The 24,491-nt window shown below is 33.5% G+C and overlaps 1 protein-coding gene across 3 annotated transcripts in view; it reads right to left on the bottom strand.

The window, feature by feature from the left end:
* Window positions 1–4,378: 4,378 nt before the first annotated feature.
* Window positions 4,379–24,491, bottom strand: part of LRFN5 (leucine rich repeat and fibronectin type III domain containing 5) — a 266,786-nt gene continuing 246,673 nt past the window's right edge. Inside the window, exons 3-6 of one of the 3 annotated variants that reach the window (XM_019752190.2) lie at window positions 22,161–23,565; window positions 18,744–19,456; window positions 11,949–11,992; window positions 4,379–4,766 (exon numbers count right to left, since the gene is read on the bottom strand). In XM_019752190.2, coding sequence (XP_019607749.2) covers window positions 4,749–4,766; window positions 11,949–11,992; window positions 18,744–19,456; window positions 22,161–23,545 — 2,160 coding nt within the window. In that variant the 5' untranslated portion in view covers window positions 23,546–23,565 and the 3' untranslated portion in view covers window positions 4,379–4,748. Of the gene's footprint in view, window positions 4,767–11,948; window positions 11,993–18,397; window positions 19,457–21,616; window positions 21,809–22,160; window positions 23,566–24,491 lie in introns of those variants that run through there. The other 2 variants (XR_002139234.2, XM_019752187.2) reach the window with 2 other exon arrangements.

Here is a 24,491-nt window from a genome sequence, read left to right as displayed (position 1 = left end):
AACAGAAGGGAACTTTCTCAACAAGATAAAGCCCAGTTTTAAAAAAATCTACAGTCTACATCATATTCATCTAGAAAGACTTAAACCTTTGCTCTAAGATCAAAAACAAGACAAGAATGCCAATTTTTACCACTGGCATTCAGTACTGTACAGGAATTTCTAGGCAGAGCAATTACACAAGGAAGGGAAATAAAACCATCCAAATATAAAAAGAAGTAAACTATTTCTAGTTACAGATGACATGATTCTATATGAAGAACTCCCAAAGAATTCACAAGAAAGCTGCGAGAGCTAATAAATAAATTCAACCATGTAGCAGGGTACCTGGTTAACACCCAGAAGTCAGGGGTGTGTGTGTGTGTGTGTGTGTTAAATACCAGCAATGAAGGATTTCCGGTCAAGATGGCAGAGAAGGTAAGCACTGTGACCACCTCCTCTCAGGACCACATCAATTAAAACTAAACTACTGAACAACCATTACTGAGAATCACCTGCAGTCTAGCTGAACCAAAGCCCTACAACTAAGGACATACAGAAGAATTCACCTGGAGACAGGTAGGAGGGGAAGAGATGCGGGAATGGACTAGTCCCACACCTTTGGATAACCATTAAAAATTGAGGGGAATATCTCAGCTGCAGAGGTCCCCATCTGAGAAGCAAGGGGTCCCAGCCCCTCCCCAGCCCAGGGTTCCAGTGCCAGGGAGAGAAGTCCCCATAATTTCTATCTGTGAAAGCCAGCGGAGATTGTGGTTGAGTGACACAGAGGGAGGTTGCACACCCATGTGCTCCTCTTAAAGGCACTGCCCACTTACTCACTGACAGATTCACTCTGAGCTCCAGATCTGGAGCAGCAGCTCCGAAGGCACCAGGGACATATGGGAGGAACTCAATTGGCTGGCCTCAGGAAGAGGACTGGAGGGGTAGCTTTCTCCCAGATGGAGGAGCTGGTGCAAGTCATTATTTCTTGGTTGAGTCCTCCCCACTCCCAGCGTGCAGACATAGGCAGATGCCATATCTGAGTCTCCATCAAACTGGCTATCACCGTTCATCTGCTCAGCCCTACTGATTCCCTGAGACCATGCCCCACCTAACTTCCAGCACACCCAGGCCCCTTTCAGTGGCTTTTCCATATAAACAGCCTGCATTTGTCTCATGTTGCAGACATTCCTAAAATCTCTCAAAGATTCACAGAACACAAACAGCAGCATCTGAATTCTGCATCTCCCATACCTCTGGCTGAGCAGCCCTAGCCCAGAACTAGTGACAGCTGGCCTTGTCTCATGGCTTGGGCTCTCAAGGCACCTGCAAGCGCAGCGTGGGCAGTGGCCATCTCTGGAATGCTTTATCGATCATCCCAGGTGGTCCCAGGCAGGGCACAGACTGCTGCTGAACTTGGCCTGCAGCAGGATCCCTCCCAGGAGGCAGGTCCAGTGGCTACTTCAGACTAGGCATCACCCAGCCACTTCAAAGGACAACACACCCCAAGGACAGGCTGGGCAGGCACCAGAGCTCTGCTAAAGCAAATCCTGATCTGTAGGGTCAACCCCTATACAATATCTCCTCCACTGGAGTCACAGCCAGTCCTCATAACCCATCAGCCTGAGGGTCAATCTCTCCCATCGACATATAAACAGCAATCAAGACGCAATACAACAGGAAGGCACACACAGCCCACACAAGGGACAAACCTGAGGCACTCAGCTCAGGTGACCAGGGAGACTGCATCATTGTGTCCCACAGAACACCTACTACATAAGGGCACCTACTACATAAGACTGGCAGGCATAGCAGGAGTACATAAAAACAAACACAGGAGGCAGTTAAAATGGAGAGACGAAAACACTTCCCAAATAAAAGAACAGGAGAAATCTCCAGAAAGAACTAAACAAAATGGAGACAAGCAATCTATCAGACACAGAGTTCCAAACACTGGTTATAAGGATGTTCAATGATCTCAGGGAGAACTTCAACAAAAAAGACGGGAAACATAGAAATGGAGATATAAAACAGTCAGAAATAGACACTATAATAACTGAAACAAAGAATACGTTAGAGTGAAACAACTGTAGGTTAAATGAAGTAGAGGATCAAGTCAGAGATTTAGAAGGTAAGGTAGCAAAAAACAATCAATCAGAAGAGCAAAAAGAAAAAAAGAATCCAAAAAAGTGAGGATAGTATAAGGGGCTTCTGGGACATCAAGCACACCAACATTCTTATCATAGGGGCACCAGGAGGAGAAGAGAGAAAGCAAGGAATTGAAAACCTATTTGAAGAAATTGTGATTGAAAACTTCCCTAACCTGCTGAAGGAAATAGACATACAAGCCCAAGGAGCACAGAGAGTCCTAAACAAGATGAACCCAAACACGCCCACATCAAGACACATCATAATAAAATACCAAAGGTTAAAGACAAAGAGAGAATCTTAAAAACAGTTATTTACCTACAAGGGAGCTCATACATATTGCACATCTAAAATAATAAATTTGGAGCTTTACTTCAAGTCTTATTCAAAAATGTACTCCAAATGGATCAATCACCTAAATATAAGACCTAATATCATAAAACTAAAAGGAAAACATAGGGGTAATTTTTTGATGACCTTGGATTGGGCAAAATTTCATAATATAATGCCAAAAGCAAAAACAAAATAAGAAATATATAATTGGACATCATAAAAATTAAACATTTTGTTCATTAAAGTATAATATGTAGAAAATGAAAAAATAACCTATAGAATGGGAGAAAATATTTGCAAATGATATATCTGAAAAGGGTTTAATACATAGAATATATAGAGGGTGCCAAAATATGTATACAAACTTTAAGAAAGGAAATAACTATTAAAATTGTAATACTGTATATTGATAACAAAATATGAATACAAGTCACGTTTGACTTCTGCAATTACAAGAGGTGCTCCAAGTGGTTACCATCAGCATCCAGACACTTCTGATTATGGCAAACTACTGATTGAGCAACGTTGACCAAAGTGTCCACTTGTATACACTTTTTTGGCACCCCCGGTATATGCAATGGGATACTATTCAGCCACAAAATAAAAGTTGCAATATATGCTTCAACATGGATAATCCTTGGGAACTATGGTTAGTGGAATAAGCTGGACACAAAAAGACAAATATTGTCTGATCCCACTTATATGAAATTTTGTTCAATTTGTCCCTTTAGTCACCATAAGCATTTACCCATGCATGTACACACCTACACATATGTAGACAAGATTGCTCCGGGGTATTAGAGTTGTCAAGAAACAGAATGAAGCCAATTGCCCAAGATCACAAATTAACTACATTTCAACTCAAATCTGTAACTTCTATTTCAATCTTGCATTGCATATACCTGAGAATGTGTGAGTGTGAGTATGTGTGTGCATGCGCACATGCACGTCCATATGTTTACATTGTTGTCTAGTGTAGTTAGGCTCCTGAATAGATTCCAAGTACCATCTAACGGCTGGCATTCTGTAACCTCTTTTTGCTTGGTTGGCTATTTATAACTGTGTAAAAGATGTAAAGTGGTTAATAGAGTAATATAAATTTCTTAAAAGATAAAGTTTTCTGACTTTTTAACTTTACTTTAAAAAAATTTAACATACATCATTACTTTTAATAATTGACAACTACCAGAATTGTTGAGAAACAGAAATAAAATCTCTAATGTTTTAGCGACGTTTACTTTGATTGTCCCTTATTAATAACAGTGTTACTAACACTTCTAATTGAATTTACTGTTTATCACCAAGTGCAGTGATTAGTTTGTATGCATTTTCAAATTTTACAATGTACTTCCCCTGTAAGACTATGAAAGCATAGAGTGAGCAAATAGCCAAATTCACTCAGCCCTCGAGTTGGAACTCAGGCCTGCTTGACTCCAAGACCAGCTTACATGCTCAGCTTGGCTACTGCTTAAATACGACCATATTAACACGTATTAGCCATCAAAGATATTTTACTCCTATTTATGCTGGTGTTAAATAAGTGTTCTTTATTGACCCTGAAATTGTGCAAAATTGGAGAGATAGGTACTGATGATGAAACACAAGGCCTGAAATTATTAAAACACCATTGCCCTGGCTTTCAGGAAAAGCAATGAACAAATCTGCATTTATTATAATATGCCTACACTGAGGCATAATATTTCTGTAACGCTGTTTGAACAGCTGCACTGTTCACCTACAGAAGTGGGTGCACTTCAGTCATGGAAGAAGTAGTTCCAATATTATAAAGCAATTTGTAATCCCTTAAGGTTTTTGCACTACTTAAACATAACACAGTCTTATTAGTTCTTGCAATCATCATTTCACCATTCATACTTGAAACCACTGATATATCTACAAATCAGGCAATGTGCAAATTAAGTCATAGTAAAACATTTATTTGTTAAAGTGATATAGTTATTCAAGATTCTACAGTCTTAAATCATGGATGGCAATGGAACATGGATTGATACAGAACTCGATGCCAATGTAGGCTTTTTTCTTTCGTTCTTTTAAAAAAAATACTTGTGGGCCAGAATTAAAAACAATTTGGTTTTAAAAGGGGATGAACCATGATCTATCTGATGGAGCCAGTTCCGCGGGCATCAGAGACTTCTGCTTTGGCTCCTGTGGACAATTTCTTCTAGGACACCAGTTCAACAATTAGTCTTTGCGAACGGAAACATTTTTGAATTTTATCCAGTAAAAATATCAGTGGCAACTGTTTTCAGGAGAGAGAGAAGTGGTGCTCTTCAGATTAACTCCAGCCTCTGAAATGAAAGTGAAAAAAAGAAAGAAAGAAAGAAAGAAAGAAAGAAAGAAAGAAAGAGAGAGAGAGAGAGAGAGAGAGGAAGGGAGGGAGGGAGGGAGGGAGGGAGGGAGGGAAGGAAGAAAGAAAGAAAGAAAGAAAGAAAGAAAGAAAGAAAGAAAGAAAGAAAGAAAGAAAGAAAGAAAGAAAGAAAGAAAGAGAAAGAAAGACATAGCTAATAAGATCATTGTGCTAGAAATCTAGAAGTTCTTAAACTATAAGAAGTCAGGCAGGAGTTTCTTGCTAAAAATATAAAACACCTCCCTGAAAGCAACTTAGACATGCACCTTAGCACTTAAAATGTTGCTTGGTAATTTCCAATTGGTGGATATATAAAATAATTTTATTTTAAAAAGAATCTAAATGTATTAAGCCTGAATAGTTATGCAAGTCAAAGCCAAATTGTGAAATGGCATTGTCCCTTGCTTTGGTGTTCCATATTTACATAAATAAGATAAAAAATATAATGATTTTGTTCAGTAATGTATGGCACTTAAATTTTAAAAAGTATTCACACTGCTTTTTAAAATATGAATACGAACCTATGAAATCAAATTTGTTCATTACAACTAAAACCTAAGTATTCTCTATGTTTTTATATATTCTGCTGGGAGTTTTGTATCATATTAAAATTTTAGTAAATTTAATTATATATTTACTGATAGTGCAAATAATTATTCATCTTCAATAATTTCTTCACCCACAGAACAAAATGTGAAAACTGACAGTAACTCAAAAGCAAAGGTATTCCATAGTTAACATGATATTGGAATAATATAAAAATATTTAAAAATATTTACATATGTTAATGTATCACATATGATACTTCTATAATAAAATCTTAAGAATAATAAACTATAAAAATATTTTCTTCTAATATGAGTTCTCATTACTTAGTACTAAGTACTGGATTTAAGATATGTCATAAAGTCTATCCTAGAAGAAGGTAGAAAATAATTTTTGAGAAATACACAATTTCATACACATGAAATGTAAGTAATTTTTCTGTCTCCCATTTAAAAACAGCTACATGTTTATAATTTGAGGTTATAAAATGCATGGCACAAATGAGTCATGAACTATAGAGTCTTAGTTATCTACTGAATATTCTATATCAAAATGCTGATATAGAACATATTGAGATAACTTGATGAAATTATTAAAGTATTTTATGGCTATTTTGATAACTTTATGTGATAAAGGTAGATGAAATACTGTAGCGATATTTTATTTAAGAGCATATTTCAAAATACTTGATAATCTGAATAAGTGAAGTTACATTTGGAACAATGAGTAATTTTTTAGAATTACTGAACAAAGAATTTACATCATGTTTGAGGATTGTTAATAGGTAATAGATGTGTATGCTATTTGTAGAAAATAATTACCTTGGAAACTACTGAAAAATAGATATCACTATCATACTTTACCTGGAATATTCTAAGAAAATTATTGCAAAATCACTTTAAATTACAATGGGATATATCTAAATTCCTCCCTGTTGGGTTCATGACAGAGCTTATTTTGATGAAATTGGACATCGACATGTTTGTTTTTTTATTTATTTTTATATTTCCAATAATATGTTCCCTTTGATAGAAAAAAGATGTAATTGCATTATATCAAATTTCAAGATTCAGTAAGTAGTTATTTTGGAAGGCTAAACATACATACCTAGAAGAAAAATATAGTGGATCATATAACCAGTTTGACTTTAGGAATAATAAATCCTTTCAGAATACAAACTTTATTTTGATATCAACTTGATTCTATAAGCTGACATAAATAATTTTTTATTCTATTTCACATTACATAATATTATTAACAAATTGTGGAATTACGATTTATACAAAAGCTGTTCATTTTGAACATTAGGATATAGCAATCAGTTTTGGGAACAATGATTTGATTTGTCTGCTCTGAAGCTAGTACCATTATTGAAATGATGAAATAATATCAAGCTGAATAAAACCTTGTATGTAGGATATTCAAAATAATACTTTTTACTTTACTTATCAATAGACAAACTCTTACAATGAGTCCACAAATATCTAAACATGGAACAGAAAATTATAAGAGCATCACAAAGACAAAAAAAGGACTAATAATTATGCAAAAATTTTACAAGAACTGACAATGAATTTGGGGTCGGCTCAGTATATTTTGGTAATGGTTCTCATTTAACAGTGAAAGGGTATCATGGGAAACACTGTGACAGTCTTATTAAAATTACTACAAATAAAAGAGTAAATTAAAGCTACTTCAGCATTAAGAGAAGGAAAAATGTCGTGACATTGAATGGATTGTGGGAAATGCTGTTACTGCCCTTACTCAGAACGTAACAGAGAACAATGAAAGCTTTTTATCTCACATAGTTAAGATATCTAACAAAGAATGAGATGATTTCTAAAGGTCAATGATGACACTAGGGTCCAATTTTTTTCTTCAGATTTTCTGAAATGTTCAAATGTGTCAAAAAGTGTTTTAATTATTATGAAAATAGTTGTTTTCTACATATGTGCCTATTTTATTACTTTTATTTTTTTAAAAATTCACTTGAAGGGAATATCACTAGAAAGACGTACAAATATTTTATATTGGTCATTTTTCTTGGAAAAAAAATGGAGAGATAGCTGGATCACATACACACATTTGCTTGGCCATTTAGCTCTTATTTCATGTATTTTTCTAACTGTGTTTTCCCCTAGTTATTTAAATGTTGCTGTTTATTTATATTCAACATTACTAACTTTTTATTCATTTATATATTAGTGGTTTCTCTAAAAGAACTACACTCATTTTATGGTTATTGCATCTGTAGCAGAGATTTGATGACAAAGTTAAAACATTTTAAATACCTTGATTGATGCTGTAACAACATAATCAGAAGTCAAAAATATTAAAATTGGGAAGCAATTATTTTAAAGGCTGGTGCAAGCAATCACAAATAAGCAATATTTCTTGTGCATATTTAAACATACACACAATGTACACATATTTTGTTGTTGGTCTGAATACAGCCAATACTTTATAAGAAATTTCACTTTAGGTGTTTTCAGTATAAATGAAAACTAGTCAACTGTTCTATTTTAATTGCCAAACATGGCATAGCAATTGTTTTACCAGGTTCATGTTAAGCAAAGAAATATTTTAAAACACAAGGTAAATTTATATGGAAATGCCAGTTTACTAGTAGAGTAATTATCACTAATTTTATCAATAATTTGCTTTTGCTCTCAATTCATCTCAGTGTGATTAGAATCCTAAGATTTATTATAGAAGTATTACATGTGACACATTAAACTATTTTAATCCTACTCTATGTCTATACACATACAGGAAGGGTTTTAAGAAAGAAAATTGACATAGGGCTTATTTTGGCTAACAGAAATGAAATAAATATATTTACCCTTCACCCTTGGGGGGAAAAATGATCTTAGCAGATACCTGAGTATGAAAAAGAACACCTAAGGCACTGACTAGATGAAACCTTTCTGCTCTTTCTGAACCTTCCTATTAAAGCTTGATGTTATATTAAGGAGTGCGGTATACTCAATTTAATATTATTGCCTTGGAAAAAATGTTCACATCTTGAAAAAGGAATGTGTTTTAATTTTTCGTTTTCTTTTCTTTTTTCTTTCTTGCTTACTTTTACCGTCTATATACATAGGAAGCATATAATTTAAATATAATGCAATGGGTAGTATCCAAATTTCTGGAAAATGTATTTTGCCTCTGGGTAGGAAAAAAACATGTTATCATCTTGAAGAAAATATGCACTTAAACTAATATTTTATATTACCCTCTCTCAAAAAAGGAGCGAAGAAGCTGAGAGCATAAGCAATCTCTGCCAACTCTCTTCCTCACTTCATTCACACACAGTAAAGTGCTGCTAACATGTGGAAAGCCATGAGAAGACTCACAGCACACAGGTCACAGGCTCTTCAAAGAGGCATCACTGTTTGGTTGTGCTGACAGCTGGAGAAATGATAGGACTGCTATAGCAGGAATCATTTACCAAGTACCAAGAAGAGTTATACTGAGGTCATACGGTGACTTAAATCTGATAATAGAAATATAGCAAGGAGTTTGCTAACAAGTGAATGATGTATTCCACGTAATTTTGTTACAATTATTCTTTGCTTCTGGATTTATATTTCTTGCTAATGCAAGAGAAAGGAAATAGCCAGAGCATGAAAGGAAGTTTCTATAACATGATAACAATAGTCATTTCTTTCATAAATGGAACTAAAAAAGACTCAACATAAGGTTTTAAAACATTTGACATTTTTCACCTGTATACGGGGTGTGATCAAAAGATAACGGTCAATGTCTAAATAAAAAAAAATATTACAGTAAAAGATACATTGCCATTAATCCCCCTCAAAATATCCCCCTCACTTCGAAAAGACTTATCCCATCATTCTTTCTACTTTCTGAAACAGTTCTGAAAGGCCTCTTTCGTGAGAGTCTGTAGTGCACTATCCTGTCTGCCTCGATGTCCTGAATCAATTCAAATGTTTACCTTTCATGGTCATTTTGACTTTGGGGAAGAGCCAGAAGTCACACGGTGCCAGATCCAGTGAATAAGGTTGATGAGGACACACTGTAACGTTTCTATTTAGCAGAAAATGCCATGTACCAAAAGCGATGTGTGATCACAAAATACAGTGACTGCTGTTGTTATCACAAAATACAGTGACTGCTGCTGCCTAGTTCCATCGAAAGGAAAGGCAGGTATCTTCAATATGGGAAGTGGTGTGTTAAAATTCAGTAACAGAGTGTGACAAGTTTCAACTTGTTTGGTCAGTCGGGTATGAGCTACGGTTGAGAGAAAGTGTGTTTCAAAGTGTACTGTAAATCATCCTCCATCATGACAACACTCCATGTCACACATCGCTTCTGGTATACCGCTATTTCTGTCAAATAAAAACATTATGGTGCGTCCTCATCCACCTTTTTCACCAGATCTGTCACCGTGTGACTTCTGGCTCTTTCCCAAAGTCAAAATGATTCAGGACATCGAGAAAGTGCACGACCAAGCAACTATCTAAGACACTCACGAAAGAGGACTTCCAGAATTGCTTCAGAAAGTGGCAACAACAATGGGATAAGAGTGTTTGAAGTGAGGGGGAGTATTTTGAGGGGGATTAATGGTAATGTGTCTTTTACTCTAATTTTTTCATTAAAAATTCACTGTATTATTTGATCACCTCTTGTACATTAAAATGTGACCACACCTTGTACATGTAAATTTAATACAACACACACACTCACAAACACACACAAATTTACTACAAGTACAAATGAATTATTGAAAGATTACGCACTGATTATTAGTATTTGGGTCTGGGTATTGGATCATGACAGATTTATGTTTACTCTTTTATTTTAACTATATTTTTCAAAGTTTCTTTAATACTAGTTAGTTAAGGACAAAAAAAAGTCATTATTATAAATTTTATGAACATATCACATTGGCAAACCTTGCGCTACCTCCGGTAGTACATAAACTCCCAAGGACGGAAGTTATCTTTCTCTAAATTTGACCTCTAACAATGTGCTAAAATAAATAAGTAAACACAATAATATGTAACATGATCTATGAAATGTAAATATTTTGGAAATTACTTTCATTATCAATTGAAAAATGGCTCAGATTGACTCTCCTGCTTCCAAATCTTTATAGAATATTTTAGTATCATTCTTGATCATGCGTCTGATAGATTAACCATTTGCTGCTTAATACATTTATAAAGATATCCTAACTTTCAGAACAGACTGATGTCCAAAGTGAAAAGACAAATATATATATATATATATTTTTTAATAAAAGGGGATAAGGGGATAAGGGAGGGTAAGAAAGTGTGTGTGTGTGTGTGTGTGTGTGTGTGTGTGTGTGTGTGTGTGTGAGAGAGAGAGAGAGAAAGAGAGAGAGAGAGAGAGAGATTAAAATTTAAAAAGGGAAGAAGGGGGTGGTGGTAACACAAGCACCTTCATGCAGGTCAGTTCAGTACACAAAACAGAAGACAAAGCATGTGCCAGACACTGTGTTATTGATAGTTTCCAGTGAGCCATCTGTTCATTTTTTGCAACATAGGAATAGAGTCCTAAATGCAGCAAAGAAAAGATGCAGGAAAAACATTTTGTTTGATTTGGGAATGGGATTCAATCCATTTATATTGGGATTATAGGGGAATCCCCTGAATGATTGTCCAAGTAATTGTTATCTTTTCCATACAAATTGTTTAAAATCAAGACCCTATTTTTACAACCAAGAAATAAAACAATGGCCTTTTTTAGAACTTTTAAAAGCAGAACATTTTTTCTGTGCCAAACTTTTAAGCAAATGGCTGATTATCCCAGCTGTTTTAACATATTGTTAAAATACTGTTCTGTTCTGGAAGCACACTTTCCGATTCAATTAAAATGTAGGAATCAAATACTCACTTGAAAGTCAACAACGAAGAAGAAGAAGAAGAAGAAGGAGGAGGAGGAGGAGGAGGAGGAGGAGGAGGAGGAGGAGGAGGAGGAGGAGGAGGAGGGGAAGAAGAAGAAGAAGAAGAAGGAGGAGGAGGAGGAGGAGGAGGAGGAGGAGGAGGAGGAGGAGAAGGAGAAGGAGAAGGAGAAGGAGAAGAAGAAAAGAATAATTGGTCACTGACAAAAGGAACACCATGAATATTTCATGGGTAGTCTTTTGCTCCATTTTTATAACAGCTACATTCATTTTAGATAACAGTGAAACATTTCTCTGCTCCTCCACTTTCAATGAAGTATAATGTTTCATCTCAGCTCCTATTAGGATGTGGAGGTCAAGGATAGGAGTGATTATATTCTTACTAAGCTGCTGTCTTCACATTGGGAACTATTTTAAAAATACACATCATATCATGCATGACTCTGAGAGTATTCCGTTTTTTCTTACATTATGAATCAGAAATGTTCATTTAACTGTAAATACATCTAAGTCTAGGAATTGTTAACTCACTTAACTGAACTGAATGTCTTTACTGTTGACATTCAGTTTCAATTAACAATTTCAATACGTTACATAAATTAGTAAAACAAAAATTAAACAAATCATTTATAGAAGAATATACCCACTTAAAGTGCTGAAGTATGTGACAGATAACAAGAATCTCACCTGTGTTTCCTGGACAATCTGGTCAACATTAGTCAGCAAAGCATCTGGGAATAAAATTTTCAGTGTCATGAACAATTCATTTTTTAAAAAATCAGACCCTAACACACTTTTTACTGAAATCTTCATAAGATTTCTCTTAACAAAGATTTATCTAGATTTTTAATAAAAAACTTGCCAGTTCTTGGGATAATTACAATTTACTTTTACAATACTTTACAGTTCTCTATGGCTACTTCTGCATACATAATAACATAAACGTAGAATTGTTTAAAATATTACTATAGTTACTAAAATGAATACTTATCAATATGGAATGCACTTTTTCTGTAAGACTTCAACAAGAGAATAAGGCTGCTATTAGTTTTCCCTTATCAAAGTGAACATTTCAACAACAGAGCTGGATTTGATCAACAAGAAAAGATACATCAAGGAAAAAAAAGTCCAACTTAGGAAATGTAGTTTTACCATATTCACCACACAGAGTATAGAACAATCATTTACAATATAAGCCATTATTCAATAACTCTCAAAACAATAGCATATTTTACCAAGTACCCTTATGTAAAACAGTAATGTTCTAAATGCAAACATTCTGCCTTCAAATATCCATCTATATGTTCCAATTGGCTATAACTGTTTAGTACCTTTATATAGCCTTGCATAGCACACATTCTGTTTATTTCAAAATGTCCTTTTTTGAAGCAAATATTTCTATTTGTTATTAAGAAATGAAACAATTAAAAGAAAAATTTAGGTATCACAGGAAAAAATTATTTCTCAGCATTCACAGATGTGTGATGAGAATAATAGAAAACACTTTCTTATAAAATCTTCAGCACAAATAGGCATATAAATTTACAATGGCCTCTGGAGACTAGGTTTTACATCTCCAGCTTATTCAAAGCAATAATAAGACATGTTCACATTATACAGGAAAAAAAAAAAGATTAGGAAATTACATTATGGTAGAGTCAACATAGTATATTTAATAAGTCCCTTCATGTTACTGGAATAATTATTTATTGGACATAGTTTGGAACAGAATCACAGTGTTTCTCTAGCTCATATTTCAGACAAGATTAAAGGTGCATCCACTTCAAAACACAAAATGAAAGGGATTTCATAGCTTTTCCCTTGAATGTACTTGAAAATGACTTTTTTGTTGTTTTTAAAATTCATGAACATAATAGTGACATATGTAAAAAGAATGGATGAAATCAGACAAGTTGTAGAGATGGTTATCATTAGGAAGTTTGGAAAAATCAATTTGTATTAGAGGGCTTATATTCCATTGTAATCTGATAAATAATAAGTATAGTTTGTACAGTTGTTCTGGAATAAGTTCTCTTTAGCCAGTCCATTTAAATCTAATTTTGTTACATTAGTTACAGTCCATGTTGCAGGACACAAAATTATGATTTTAATTAATTTTATAACTGTACATATTAATATATCTATATTACTTAAATATATTTTTAACTTATGTAGATATATAAATATGTACAGTATATAAATTTTATCCGATGGTAAATTCAGATCCTAAATTTTGACTTTGAAATAGCTGAACAAAATCAGAAGACAACGGTACACTGATAATTTTTTTATGCTATTTGTAATATTTGACAAAATTTCAGAGTTTTAACATTACCTTAAGTAGGTAATTTCATACTTAAATACACTCCCAGTTATAAACTACTACTTTTTATGTCCCACTTCATATAACACCACAATTTTAGGATGACTCCATTGCAGGAATATTTACCATTCTTTCTATATTAAGTGATCATCTGTACTACTTCAGAAAGGATTGTTTGTTTCAAAACCAAACAAACAAACAAAAAAGAAAAATTTATTCTATTTGTAGTCTTATTATGTATTAACCCAGCATGAGTGGGAAAGGATTGAGTAATCTAAGAGACAGAGCTCTGAAATTATTATAAAATTTCATTCATTAATTTTGATTATTTTTTCTTTGCTCTATGAAATTTAAAAAATGAGATATTTCTTATCCATAAATTTAACACAACTAATGTTTAACTCACAAAAATCTTAAGGTAAATTATTATTGTCTTTATTATCATCATCAACCGAGGAGGATAAGATAAATATCCTTTTCTCATCCAATACATCTCTATGCTTAATTCCTTTCCCCAAATCATTTCACGCACACTCACACACAGAAACATCCACATACATTGTTAAAGTGCAAAGACTGGACAGTGAGACACAAGGGAAGCCTGAAAAAGGGGAAGCGTGTAGATAGTCTTCATTCTAATATAAATGAACATTGCTTTCTTAGCAGTATAAAAACACAACTGGAATTCTGCCACATCAAGAAGAAAATGGACTCCTACCTGCAGTCTTTGAAAAACATCCCATTTATCTTCACAATTTTATGTACAAAGAGATGCTTTATGTTTTGGAACTTTTTTTTAGCTGTTGGCATTTTAATGACTGTTTTTAAGTTTATTATTCTGAATAAACAAGGGGTAAATACTAAAATTTAGGAACTCAAAGGCAATTGATGTAAACTTTGTGATAAATATTGTTAATTTTTTAGATTAATAAATGACATATTTAGTCCATTTCAGTATTAATACATGCAAATAAAATAAATTGAAATTTAGTTTGGGAAAAAGAAAAACTTGAGTGCTTTAAAGTGAAGTAGAAACTGCTTTACAAAAAAAAGATTTAAAAAAAAGATTTTTATAGACAGATGGAATGTGTTTATTTATTTTTTTTAATTCTTTAAGTTCTTGTGAAGGAAGTATGTATCATTCAGTAGTGGACTTGTCATAGTTATAAATGGCTTACAATTATTCAAAAACTTACATTCCAAAACATTTTAAGTAAAATATATCTACAAGCTAAAATCAAATGTCTGAAAGCATAAAATAGCTTACTGTCCACCTCAACTTAACTAACTACATTTAATGGTTGGAAAAATGCAGCAAATAAATTGGCCACAGCAAGGGTGTTATTGTACCTAACTTAAATTATTGTATTCAATGTATTTCTGTACTAATCTATTTGTAGACTAAAAATAAATAATATTCATCAAACCTATCTCTGTTTCCCCTTAGAATTTAAGGCAGCTTTGGCTGCTTCATTATCCCTTTATGACACTTAGATACAGACCCACTTTAATAATAGCTTGAAATTTTCAAATTGGGGACAATTATCCAAAAGAAACAAAAAACAACACAGGCACACATATAATTTTTTAAAAAGTTTGAAGTAAATCTCTTTAAATATATTGTTAGTTTGCTTTATATTGAACAAGTTGAAACTGTGGTGTAAAATGACTAAAAATCAAAGAAAAATATTTATGAATAAGGAAGAAAAAACAATATATATAACCTATATATAGTCAACAACAACAAACAGCAAACCATATGCTTTGGATCACATATATATATATTTGGATCATATATATATTTGGTGATACTTGGATCACAAATCTCCACCGTCTTAATTAATAAAAATTCTTATTACTGCACCTTCCTCCTGGCCTCATTCATTTACTTATTTATCTATCCATTCACTCATTCATCCGTCTGAGTAAGTACTGTGTTTTGGACACTATACCAGGTAGCTTCAATCACCTCCCAACCTCCCCATTGATTTATTTTTCAGTCACTTTGCACTGAAACAGCCCTGAGTAAAAAAAAAAAGTTTCATACACTCATATAAACAAAAACAAAAACTTTTGAATCTCAACAGGCCAATCATTTGTGATGTCTCAAAAAATAAACTTTTTGAAGACAGGAACACATGACTTCTTATCATGGCTAAGAACAAGTGTTCAAGGCTTTGGTTAACACACCCTGAAAATAGTATTGTAAAAGTAATAAAAATTTAAATGGCTTCAATGGCTTTAGTCAAACAATAAATTTCACATGGTTAGATATTGTAGATTTCCAAGTGTTTATGAGAAATAAAATATATTTAAATAAAGTTTCATCAGAAACATAAACAGAAAACTGATTTTTAAAAATATAGGCAACTACAAAATAAAACATTCATTAATCATTAGCTTGGAGTAAATATGCTAAGTTGTTGCCTTTGTTGCATGAGTTCAGAGCCCCTTGCTCACAATCTTCATAACGTCAGAGATTCCTTCTTTGGGGATTCATTTCTTTAAGACTCAAAAGCTTTTATATAGTCATGATTTTTAAATACTATGTAGGTACAAACTAGGAAAGAGGAAAGTAAAATACTTTTGTCAATCAGCACCTCATGGGGAATTAAATAATTAATGCTAATGTCAAATGTTTAGTTGCATTGAAGCATTATTACAGAAAGACAAATACCATATAATCTCACTTATATATGGGAATCTCAAAACAAACCAAAACAAATCCAAGCTCATAGATACAGAGAACAGATTCATGGTTGTCAGAGACATTGGGTGGAGCTGGGGGTTGGGGACAGAATGGGTGAAGGGAATCAAAAGGTATAAATTTCCAGTTATAAAATAAATAAATCATGGGAACGCAATGTAAGAATGATTAATATAATTAATAACATTGTACGTATATCTGAAAGTTACTAAGAGACTATATTTAAGTAGTACTCATCAAAAGAGAAAAGAATTCTGTAACTGAATGGTGCCATATATTAACTAGATTTTTTGTGACAATCATTTCACAGTATATACAAATACTGGATCATTATGTTGTACATCTGAAACTAACATGATGTTATACGTTAAATATATATATATATATATATATATATATATATATATATATATATATGAAATGTGTGTATCAACTTTTTGAGTTAAAAATATAAATAAAAATGTTTAGTTGGGATTAGAGCATTATTATAGAAGTAGTGTTAAAAATACTCTTCGAGTAACGCTTTTGATTTTACACAATACTACCACAAGTGATCTCATTTATTCCTCACGTGAACTATATACCTGACGCATGAAAGCTGATTAGATTTTAGAAATATGAAAGGCAAACTTCAGAAAGGGATGCATAGCAGAAAAGGCATTTAGGAAAAGCTTAAAATAATAAAAGCCTATCAGACAATTATTTTTAAAACTGCCAAAGTAAGTAATCTCTAACTGCTTTAATCTTGCCTTCTTTGGAATGTTATCCCAATAAATCATATGTGATAAGATGTACCTCTGTCAAGTTAAAATTAACTGAAATTTTTATATATCTCTCTAGCAGAAGGAAGTTAAACTAATGATTGATATTCCTCAACTATTTTAAATGGTATTTCAAGTGGTCTGATTTAAAAAAACTCATAATATTATAGCTAATTTTTTGTTTAAGATTCTCACGTTCTCAAATCAAAAATAAAAACCCCTTAATGTTGATCCTGTTTATGAATCTTTAATAAAGCATCATAAAATTAGCAAATAATGTTGCAGTATTTTCAACAAGTAGACAGAAACATTTATATGTAGACCTCAGTTTCAGTGAATGTCAAGAATGCCATGTTATCAAAAAGTGATATTGTCTGAATAAATTTTTAAAATCTTTTTTTTTAAGGTTGCATGATTTCTAATTAAATTTTATCACAGGTTTTGGTTAAAATAATAAATGCATTTACTCTAAAAGGAAACATTCAATTCAGAATTACAGCACAGAAGGGAAAAATGAAACCACTATCTGGTTAATGAGCAATGACTTTACATTGCTTATAAATGTAACAAGAAATTGATTAGAAGTTTTTTTTAATTATTTATGATAAAAATAAATATCCCTTTGATAAAGGCAATCTTGTATTTTTATCTCCCTTTTTAACTTGCATTAAGAAAAAGATAAACTCATTCGATGAACAAATGTATATTAAATGGAGGAAAATACCTTCACATGCCCAGTGATGCATATAAAATTGTGGCATGTAACTTAAAACTGAACTGGATTTTTTTTTTCATAAATGCAGAATCAACTACATTTTCTTCTACTTCCCACTGAAAAAGCTGTGTCCTGGATTAGAATTATCATAAAACCATTAAGGCACCTGAACCAAGAATATTGTTTAAAAGGGTACTTATTTTAACACTGTCTGGTTAAAGTTATTGAATATTTTATTTTAAATAACATAACAACACAGCGTTGTTCTCTACAATATTTGCCTAAAAACAAACACCATTGTCATTGAAAGAAAATAGACAATCTACTCATTGAAAAATGCCGATCATCCATAGGTGGTCCTTTGTAAGACTGGAGGAAACATCATTATTTATGCAAGACATTATTTTTCCTATGACACTTTCATTTTGCGATCTGCTATTGCAGAACCTAGAAGCCAATTCTAGAATAGAGGAAGGCACTGCTATGTTATGCTTTTTTCCCTAACCCTTTTTAAAATATATATATATGTATAATATTAATTATAATATTAAATATATATATTAAATATATATTTAATATATACATATAAGTTTATGTATACATTTTTATATCAATAACTGAACCCTAGAAGGTTTTTACACCTCAGCCCTATTAGCTATGTATTCGAGAGACAGGACTAAAATTTCAAATTCCAATTTTCTATGTGAGTTTTCAAAATAACGTTTTCATTAAAAAGAAATAATAGGTTACACAGTGCTTTCCAATACACACTCAGATTTTGAAAGAGTTGCTTTTCCACTATGCCCATCAAAACCGTTGGACTGAATTAACATCCCATTCATAGACATGCTTCTTTTAGAAAATAGTCCACATGGGCTTGGTGAGTTAATATAACAATAGTATTCCTTTATTTCTCCATTCAGGGAGTACCTGTGCCTTGCTCTGGATCTCTCAGCAGGCAAAGTGAGAAACTTACTTGGCTTTGAATGTGCTCTTTTAGATGTGGGCCCCTCTGTGACCGAATCGGGAGGTCGACTAGCTAACTGCAATGCAGTTGAGTTGTTTCTGTTAGTGTTTTGGGACTCCACATTTGTGACAGCTTCATTCTGTGGTTCGGTACTTGGCTTTGTGCCTGTCTTTCTTTTCTGCTTCTGGGACACAGAAGTGCTTGAAGTCCAGGTAGGAGGCAAAGCAGAGGTAGCGGTAGAGGAGTCCTGACTTGAACAAATTTCTGAAGATGGTATCACATTGTCGTTGGCAACTTTACAACACTGAGCATTGTCTTCATGTCCCACAGCTTGTTTGGACATGGACTGGGGCAGTGTTACACTGCAGCCTTGTATCTGAGCCCCGTTAGTTTGAGAGTAGACATTGCTGACCTTGGTGACCTTGTGTTGGCCATTATTGTTACACACCTTATAGCGGATCATGAGAATGATGATGAAAACCAGCACGGATGCCACAATTATTCCACCAATAATAATAATCATGGTGCCTCCCAAAAACTGGGACTGCATGAAATGGCATCGCACGTAATCCTGTTCCGTAGTAAACTGGATGCAACCCACGACTCTTGTGGCAGTGAGGGAAGTGATGCCATCATCATATATTGCCAAGACACACAAGTCATACATAGTTCCAGCAGCCAGGTTATTGACAAGAAAAGTTGTGCTCGTAGGAGGTATCATTCTGAGGGACAATGGAATTTGTGTTAATATTTAAAAAAAAAAGAAAAAAACATATATACACATAGACTTATTATGACTTCAGTTCTGTTTCATTTTAGCAGTCATTAAGATAAGTCCATTTATAACCAATATGAAATATGGGAAAATGATCAAATCTTATATTTGCCCAGTTAAAATGGCTAAAAGTTATTGTTGGCTTCTGCATTATTCTAATGGTTCCTGCACCATGTCCTTGACAAGCTCACTAATTACATTGCTTGGCAAAGCAAAACTCATAATAAAAGCCACTGCTAAAAAATCATTTATGACAAATTGCTTTTGGAAGGTATGAGTGTGACATTATCTGACTACTAAACAAATCCATTTAGCACTTACAACACCTCTGTGACTAAAAGCCAATTTGAAGGAAGGGAAAACACTGACAACACATTAGAAACCAGAATGGAAATGCATTTTGGACTATTTATCTTCCAAATCAGTCATAAGCTGCTATGCAATGGTCCCCAGTAAAACTGTCTTTAATAACTAAGATAATTACTAAGACTAAAGTGCTTTATTTACAGGTCTCAGCCCTCTCTTATACCTTCAACACTTGGTTCCCAGCATGTTTTTATCTATATATCAGGCTAATGAAAATGGATGAGTAATATTATCCTATAACCACAAACAGGGCAAAAATCCCTCATCCTCTCCATTGTGACACTATGAACTCACTCTTGGAATACAGTATCTGAAACTTCATGAGTGTATAGACATCTCTGAATCCATTATATCACAAGTCTGCAGATGCCCATTATTCACTAACATTTTTTTTTTCTCGGTAGCAACCTACATTATGACCCACACTAACATTTAATTTGGAAAAAAAAAGGCTTGAAACTGTATATTTTTTCCCCTGAGATTTTTCGAAATTTCAAAACTTGGCAATGCTAATCTGTTATACAACCTAAACAATATGTTCTAAATGTACCAGGAAAATCTTAGGCCAGAGTATATATTTGTGATTGAAATCACTACCATTTGGTGATGATAATTGGCATGCATTACTAAGTATTTTATAGATAGATAGATAGATAGGTAGATAGATAGATAGATAGATATAGATATAGATATAGATAGATATGTATATATAGATATATAGATGTATATTATAATTTAATTTTTACAAAGAATATATGAGGTTGTCATTATCATGGTTTTACACACAATAAACATTAGGGTGCAGAATTCCAGCCATTTCTTCAAAGTCATGTAGAATTCACTTGTCATGGCAGGATTAAAATCTTGGAATTGGGAAAACAGAAAGTAACCTATTTCAGAGTTAAGATTTAAAATACACAGAATGTCTAGTAGCTACGGGAAGGTGAAGGGTAAGGATGAATGCTTTCTTTTACACTGTGTTAAATAACCCATAGCCCAGGTGAAGAGCTGAGTATGACAAAAGCAGACAACTTTATGCTAATATGCATGCATCATAGTCTACATTCCATACATTTAGTAATAAGAGAGAGATTAGATACCATTTACTCTAATCTCTTACTTTTAGGATGAGGAAATTAAAACTTAGGTAGAACATGGCCCAGGTTTGATCACAGGCTAAGTAGGCCAGTTTTGTTTTATCCTACCGCCTCATGCTCACTTTCAAAAATTTATCTCATTTCCATACATGAGTGAAAGTCAAATTATCTCCAATAATTCACATAGGTATATAAGAAGTGAGTTGATCTGATTTCACAAAAGCCTAAAGACAAATATATATGTATGTATTTCAAAGCCATAATTTTCTATCATTTCCTAGGAGTAGTAATAGTCTATCACGAGTGAAATCATATGGAGGGGTTAAAGGTATATTTCCAACTGAAAATTGGACAAGATGTGACTATAAATCAATGAGGCTGAACTTTAGAAAAACATACCAGAAATTCTGTAGTCAGATGCAAATTCTCCATTAATGTCCTTATAGGAAATTACATACTTAACTCCAACAGTACTTTCACTGCTCAAAATACTTATAAACTTTCTCTTGGAACTGTCTTAAGAACCAATGTACATGAAACAACACACATGCACATAACTCAGTCACTCAAAATATCAGTCTCATTATTTTATAGTTACATCCTATTTTTGACCAAAAATGGCAATATCCATCTTGATCACCCACCTTATTCACAAGACTTGGCTCCAAATGGCTTTTGCTTGTTTCCAAAATTCAAACTCACCCTCAAAAGACGAAGATTTGCCACCACTGAGGATATTCAAAATAGTATGACGAAGGTTCTAAAGATAATTCCAAAAGTGCTTTGAGCAATGGCAGCATCATTGGGATAATGGTATAGCCTCCCAACGTGACTTCCTTGAAGGAAAGAACACTCATATGGATGTGTAAGTTCTGGTATGTTTTTGCATTTTTTTAAATAAATCAATCTTGTTCTCTGATAGTCACATCTCAGATGAGGGGAAAAAAGTAAGTAAGAATAATATTAAATATAAATTTGAACTCTCTAAAAAGAACACCATCAAAATAGTTCCCCACATGTATTCACCTTTTATAAGTCTTACATTACACATTTTAAAAAATGGAGTTCTAGAATTACAATACAGAGTAGCACTGCCAATTAAAAAAAAAAAAAAAATCAGTAGTACATTCACAAGCCCAAATAGTAAGATGCATGGTAAGTATAAAGATTTGCTTAATTTTATCTTACCTGTAAACAAGGGTGTCATCATAAGTACCATTGTACTGGATTTGAAACATACGTATTCCAGGGATATTTCTTTGAAAATTAAATTTAAGTAGTGCCGTAGATGATGTTGCTTCTGCCACCACAATTTTGTCTTGACTTATTTTAGTGTCACCATTACTACTGCTTGCATTAGAACCTGACTTAGTAGAAGTTGAGATATCTGAAGAACCAGGATCAGGCTCATGGATATGGTTAGTACTGTTTAGTAAGTGAGGGAGCTTAATTATGTGAAGATCCACTGCTTGTGTTGCTTCCCCGGCAGGATTAGAAGCAATGCAGGTAAAAGCACCTGTATCCTTTACAGTTGTTATAAGAATGTCAAGTGTCCCATTATCATACACCAGAGATCTTGTTGCATTTGAAATAAGCTTCCCTTCAGGAGAAATCCAGTGAATTGCAGGTTCAGGGTCACCCCTAGCTTTGCATCTAAGGGTTGCCCTTTGACCCTCCAGGACTCTCATCTCATGTGTATGGCGAGTAATGAGAGGAGGCTCACACAAAAACTCTTCCTCAGGAATTGACCAAAAATAACGACCAGTTAAAAGTGCTGGAGAAGCACAGGTCTCTAGGTCATCTTCTCTGGACAGACGCCTCAACCATAACAATTCGCAATTGCAATGCAAAGGGTTTCCACCGAAACTTAATGCAAAAGTAGATGGGCTTATGATTCCTGAGGTTGCTAGTACCTGAGCTCGCTGAAAGAGAGGGTCAGGTGGCAGCTTCTGCAATTTATTCGATGTTACATCTAGCCGAGTCATCTTGTGCAAGTGGGAGAAAGTCCCCTTAGGGATGTTATCAATCATATTGTGATCCAAACTAAGGGTGTGCAAGCTAACCATCTTCTCAACAGCATCCCAAGGAATTGTTTCTAAATTATTATAAGACAGATCCAGCTCCTCAAGGGCAAAGACATCATCAAACGCTGTAGAAGAAATTAAAGTCAGCTGATTGTTGTTCAGTATCAAATGATGGAGATTGGAAAGCCCACTGAACATGTCATTTGTAATTTTAGTCAATCGGTTGCTATTCAAATGCAATGCCCTCAAATTTCGTAAGTCAGCAAATGCATGAGGTGTAATAAAACTTATTGTATTCCTGGATAGAGTCAGGTCCACCAAGCTGGTCATATTGGCAAAATCTTTCCTTTTAATATTTGTAACAAAATTGTCTGCCAACCTCAGTTCCACAGTTCTTCTGTCAATGTTTGGTGGAACAAATAAAAGCCCTTTCTTGGCACAAAGGGTTGCAAGATTAGGAGACAAAATCTGACAGACACAACGCTTTGGACAGATCTGAGCTCTCACTGCTATGCCAATGAAAAACAGATAAAAAAGAATTTTTTCCATTGTAGATCGGATTTAAGAGCCTGAAAGAGAACATACAATACAGAGTTAGCATTCAATCATTTGACTAATGTTCATATCCCTACCAGAATAATCTTTTTTATGCCAATTGGAATACAGAAAGAATTTATTCATATGTTTACTTAACAAATAAGTATAAAGTATCTACTCTGTATTAGAGGCTATAATAGATACTAGGATGAAAAATACGCATTCATGGCCTCATGGCATTTAAAGTCAAATGGAGGCGAAAGAAATCAATAGATTATTGTAATTCTGTAAATTAAGCATTATTTTTGAAACACAGCCAGAGTACTCCATGGGTGCACAAAAAATACACATTCAGCCTGGCACGGAGGGTGGGAATTCAAGAAAACTTCCCTTTAACCCCCCGAAGACATCCTATAAGTTCAAAAGTTTAAAGACATATTTAAGAATTTACAAGTATTTCAATGTACTAGTCTGGGGAGAAATAATAAAAGACAGTATTTGTTATAGTTAACCTTGTGGCATAATATTTGAAAGTAATTGCTAATTAAATTTTATTCATCTTTACAAATTATCTTGAATATAGTACAACCTTCACACCCTAACTATAAGTACAGGATCTTAATCTCAAAAATAAAAAGGCTGAAAATTTACCACAAATGCTCTGAGTTTCTTAAATATTAGAATATTTTATTTAATGTCAACATGGATTTTTGAAGATAACTTATGGGAATCAGTCATCATTTCTGACAGTGAGTCTGAAGTTATCATATTCCATGTTCTTTTTCTAAAATATGAACACATTTATATTTATCCAAATTTAACTTTTTAAAAATGAGTCTCATTTTCCAGTTTGATCTTAAGTATTTGCTCTTGAAATTAATCCTCAAAGATAAAAATACTAACACATACATGATTAAAAGTTCTCATAAATTACATATAGTTTTAAATGCTAAGAGCA

Source organism: Rhinolophus sinicus, linkage group LG03 (assembly GCF_036562045.2).
Source record: "Rhinolophus sinicus isolate RSC01 linkage group LG03, ASM3656204v1, whole genome shotgun sequence".
In the NCBI taxonomy this organism is placed as follows: Eukaryota; Metazoa; Chordata; class Mammalia; order Chiroptera; family Rhinolophidae; genus Rhinolophus; species Rhinolophus sinicus.
This window is presented reverse-complemented; position numbering and strand designations above follow the sequence as displayed.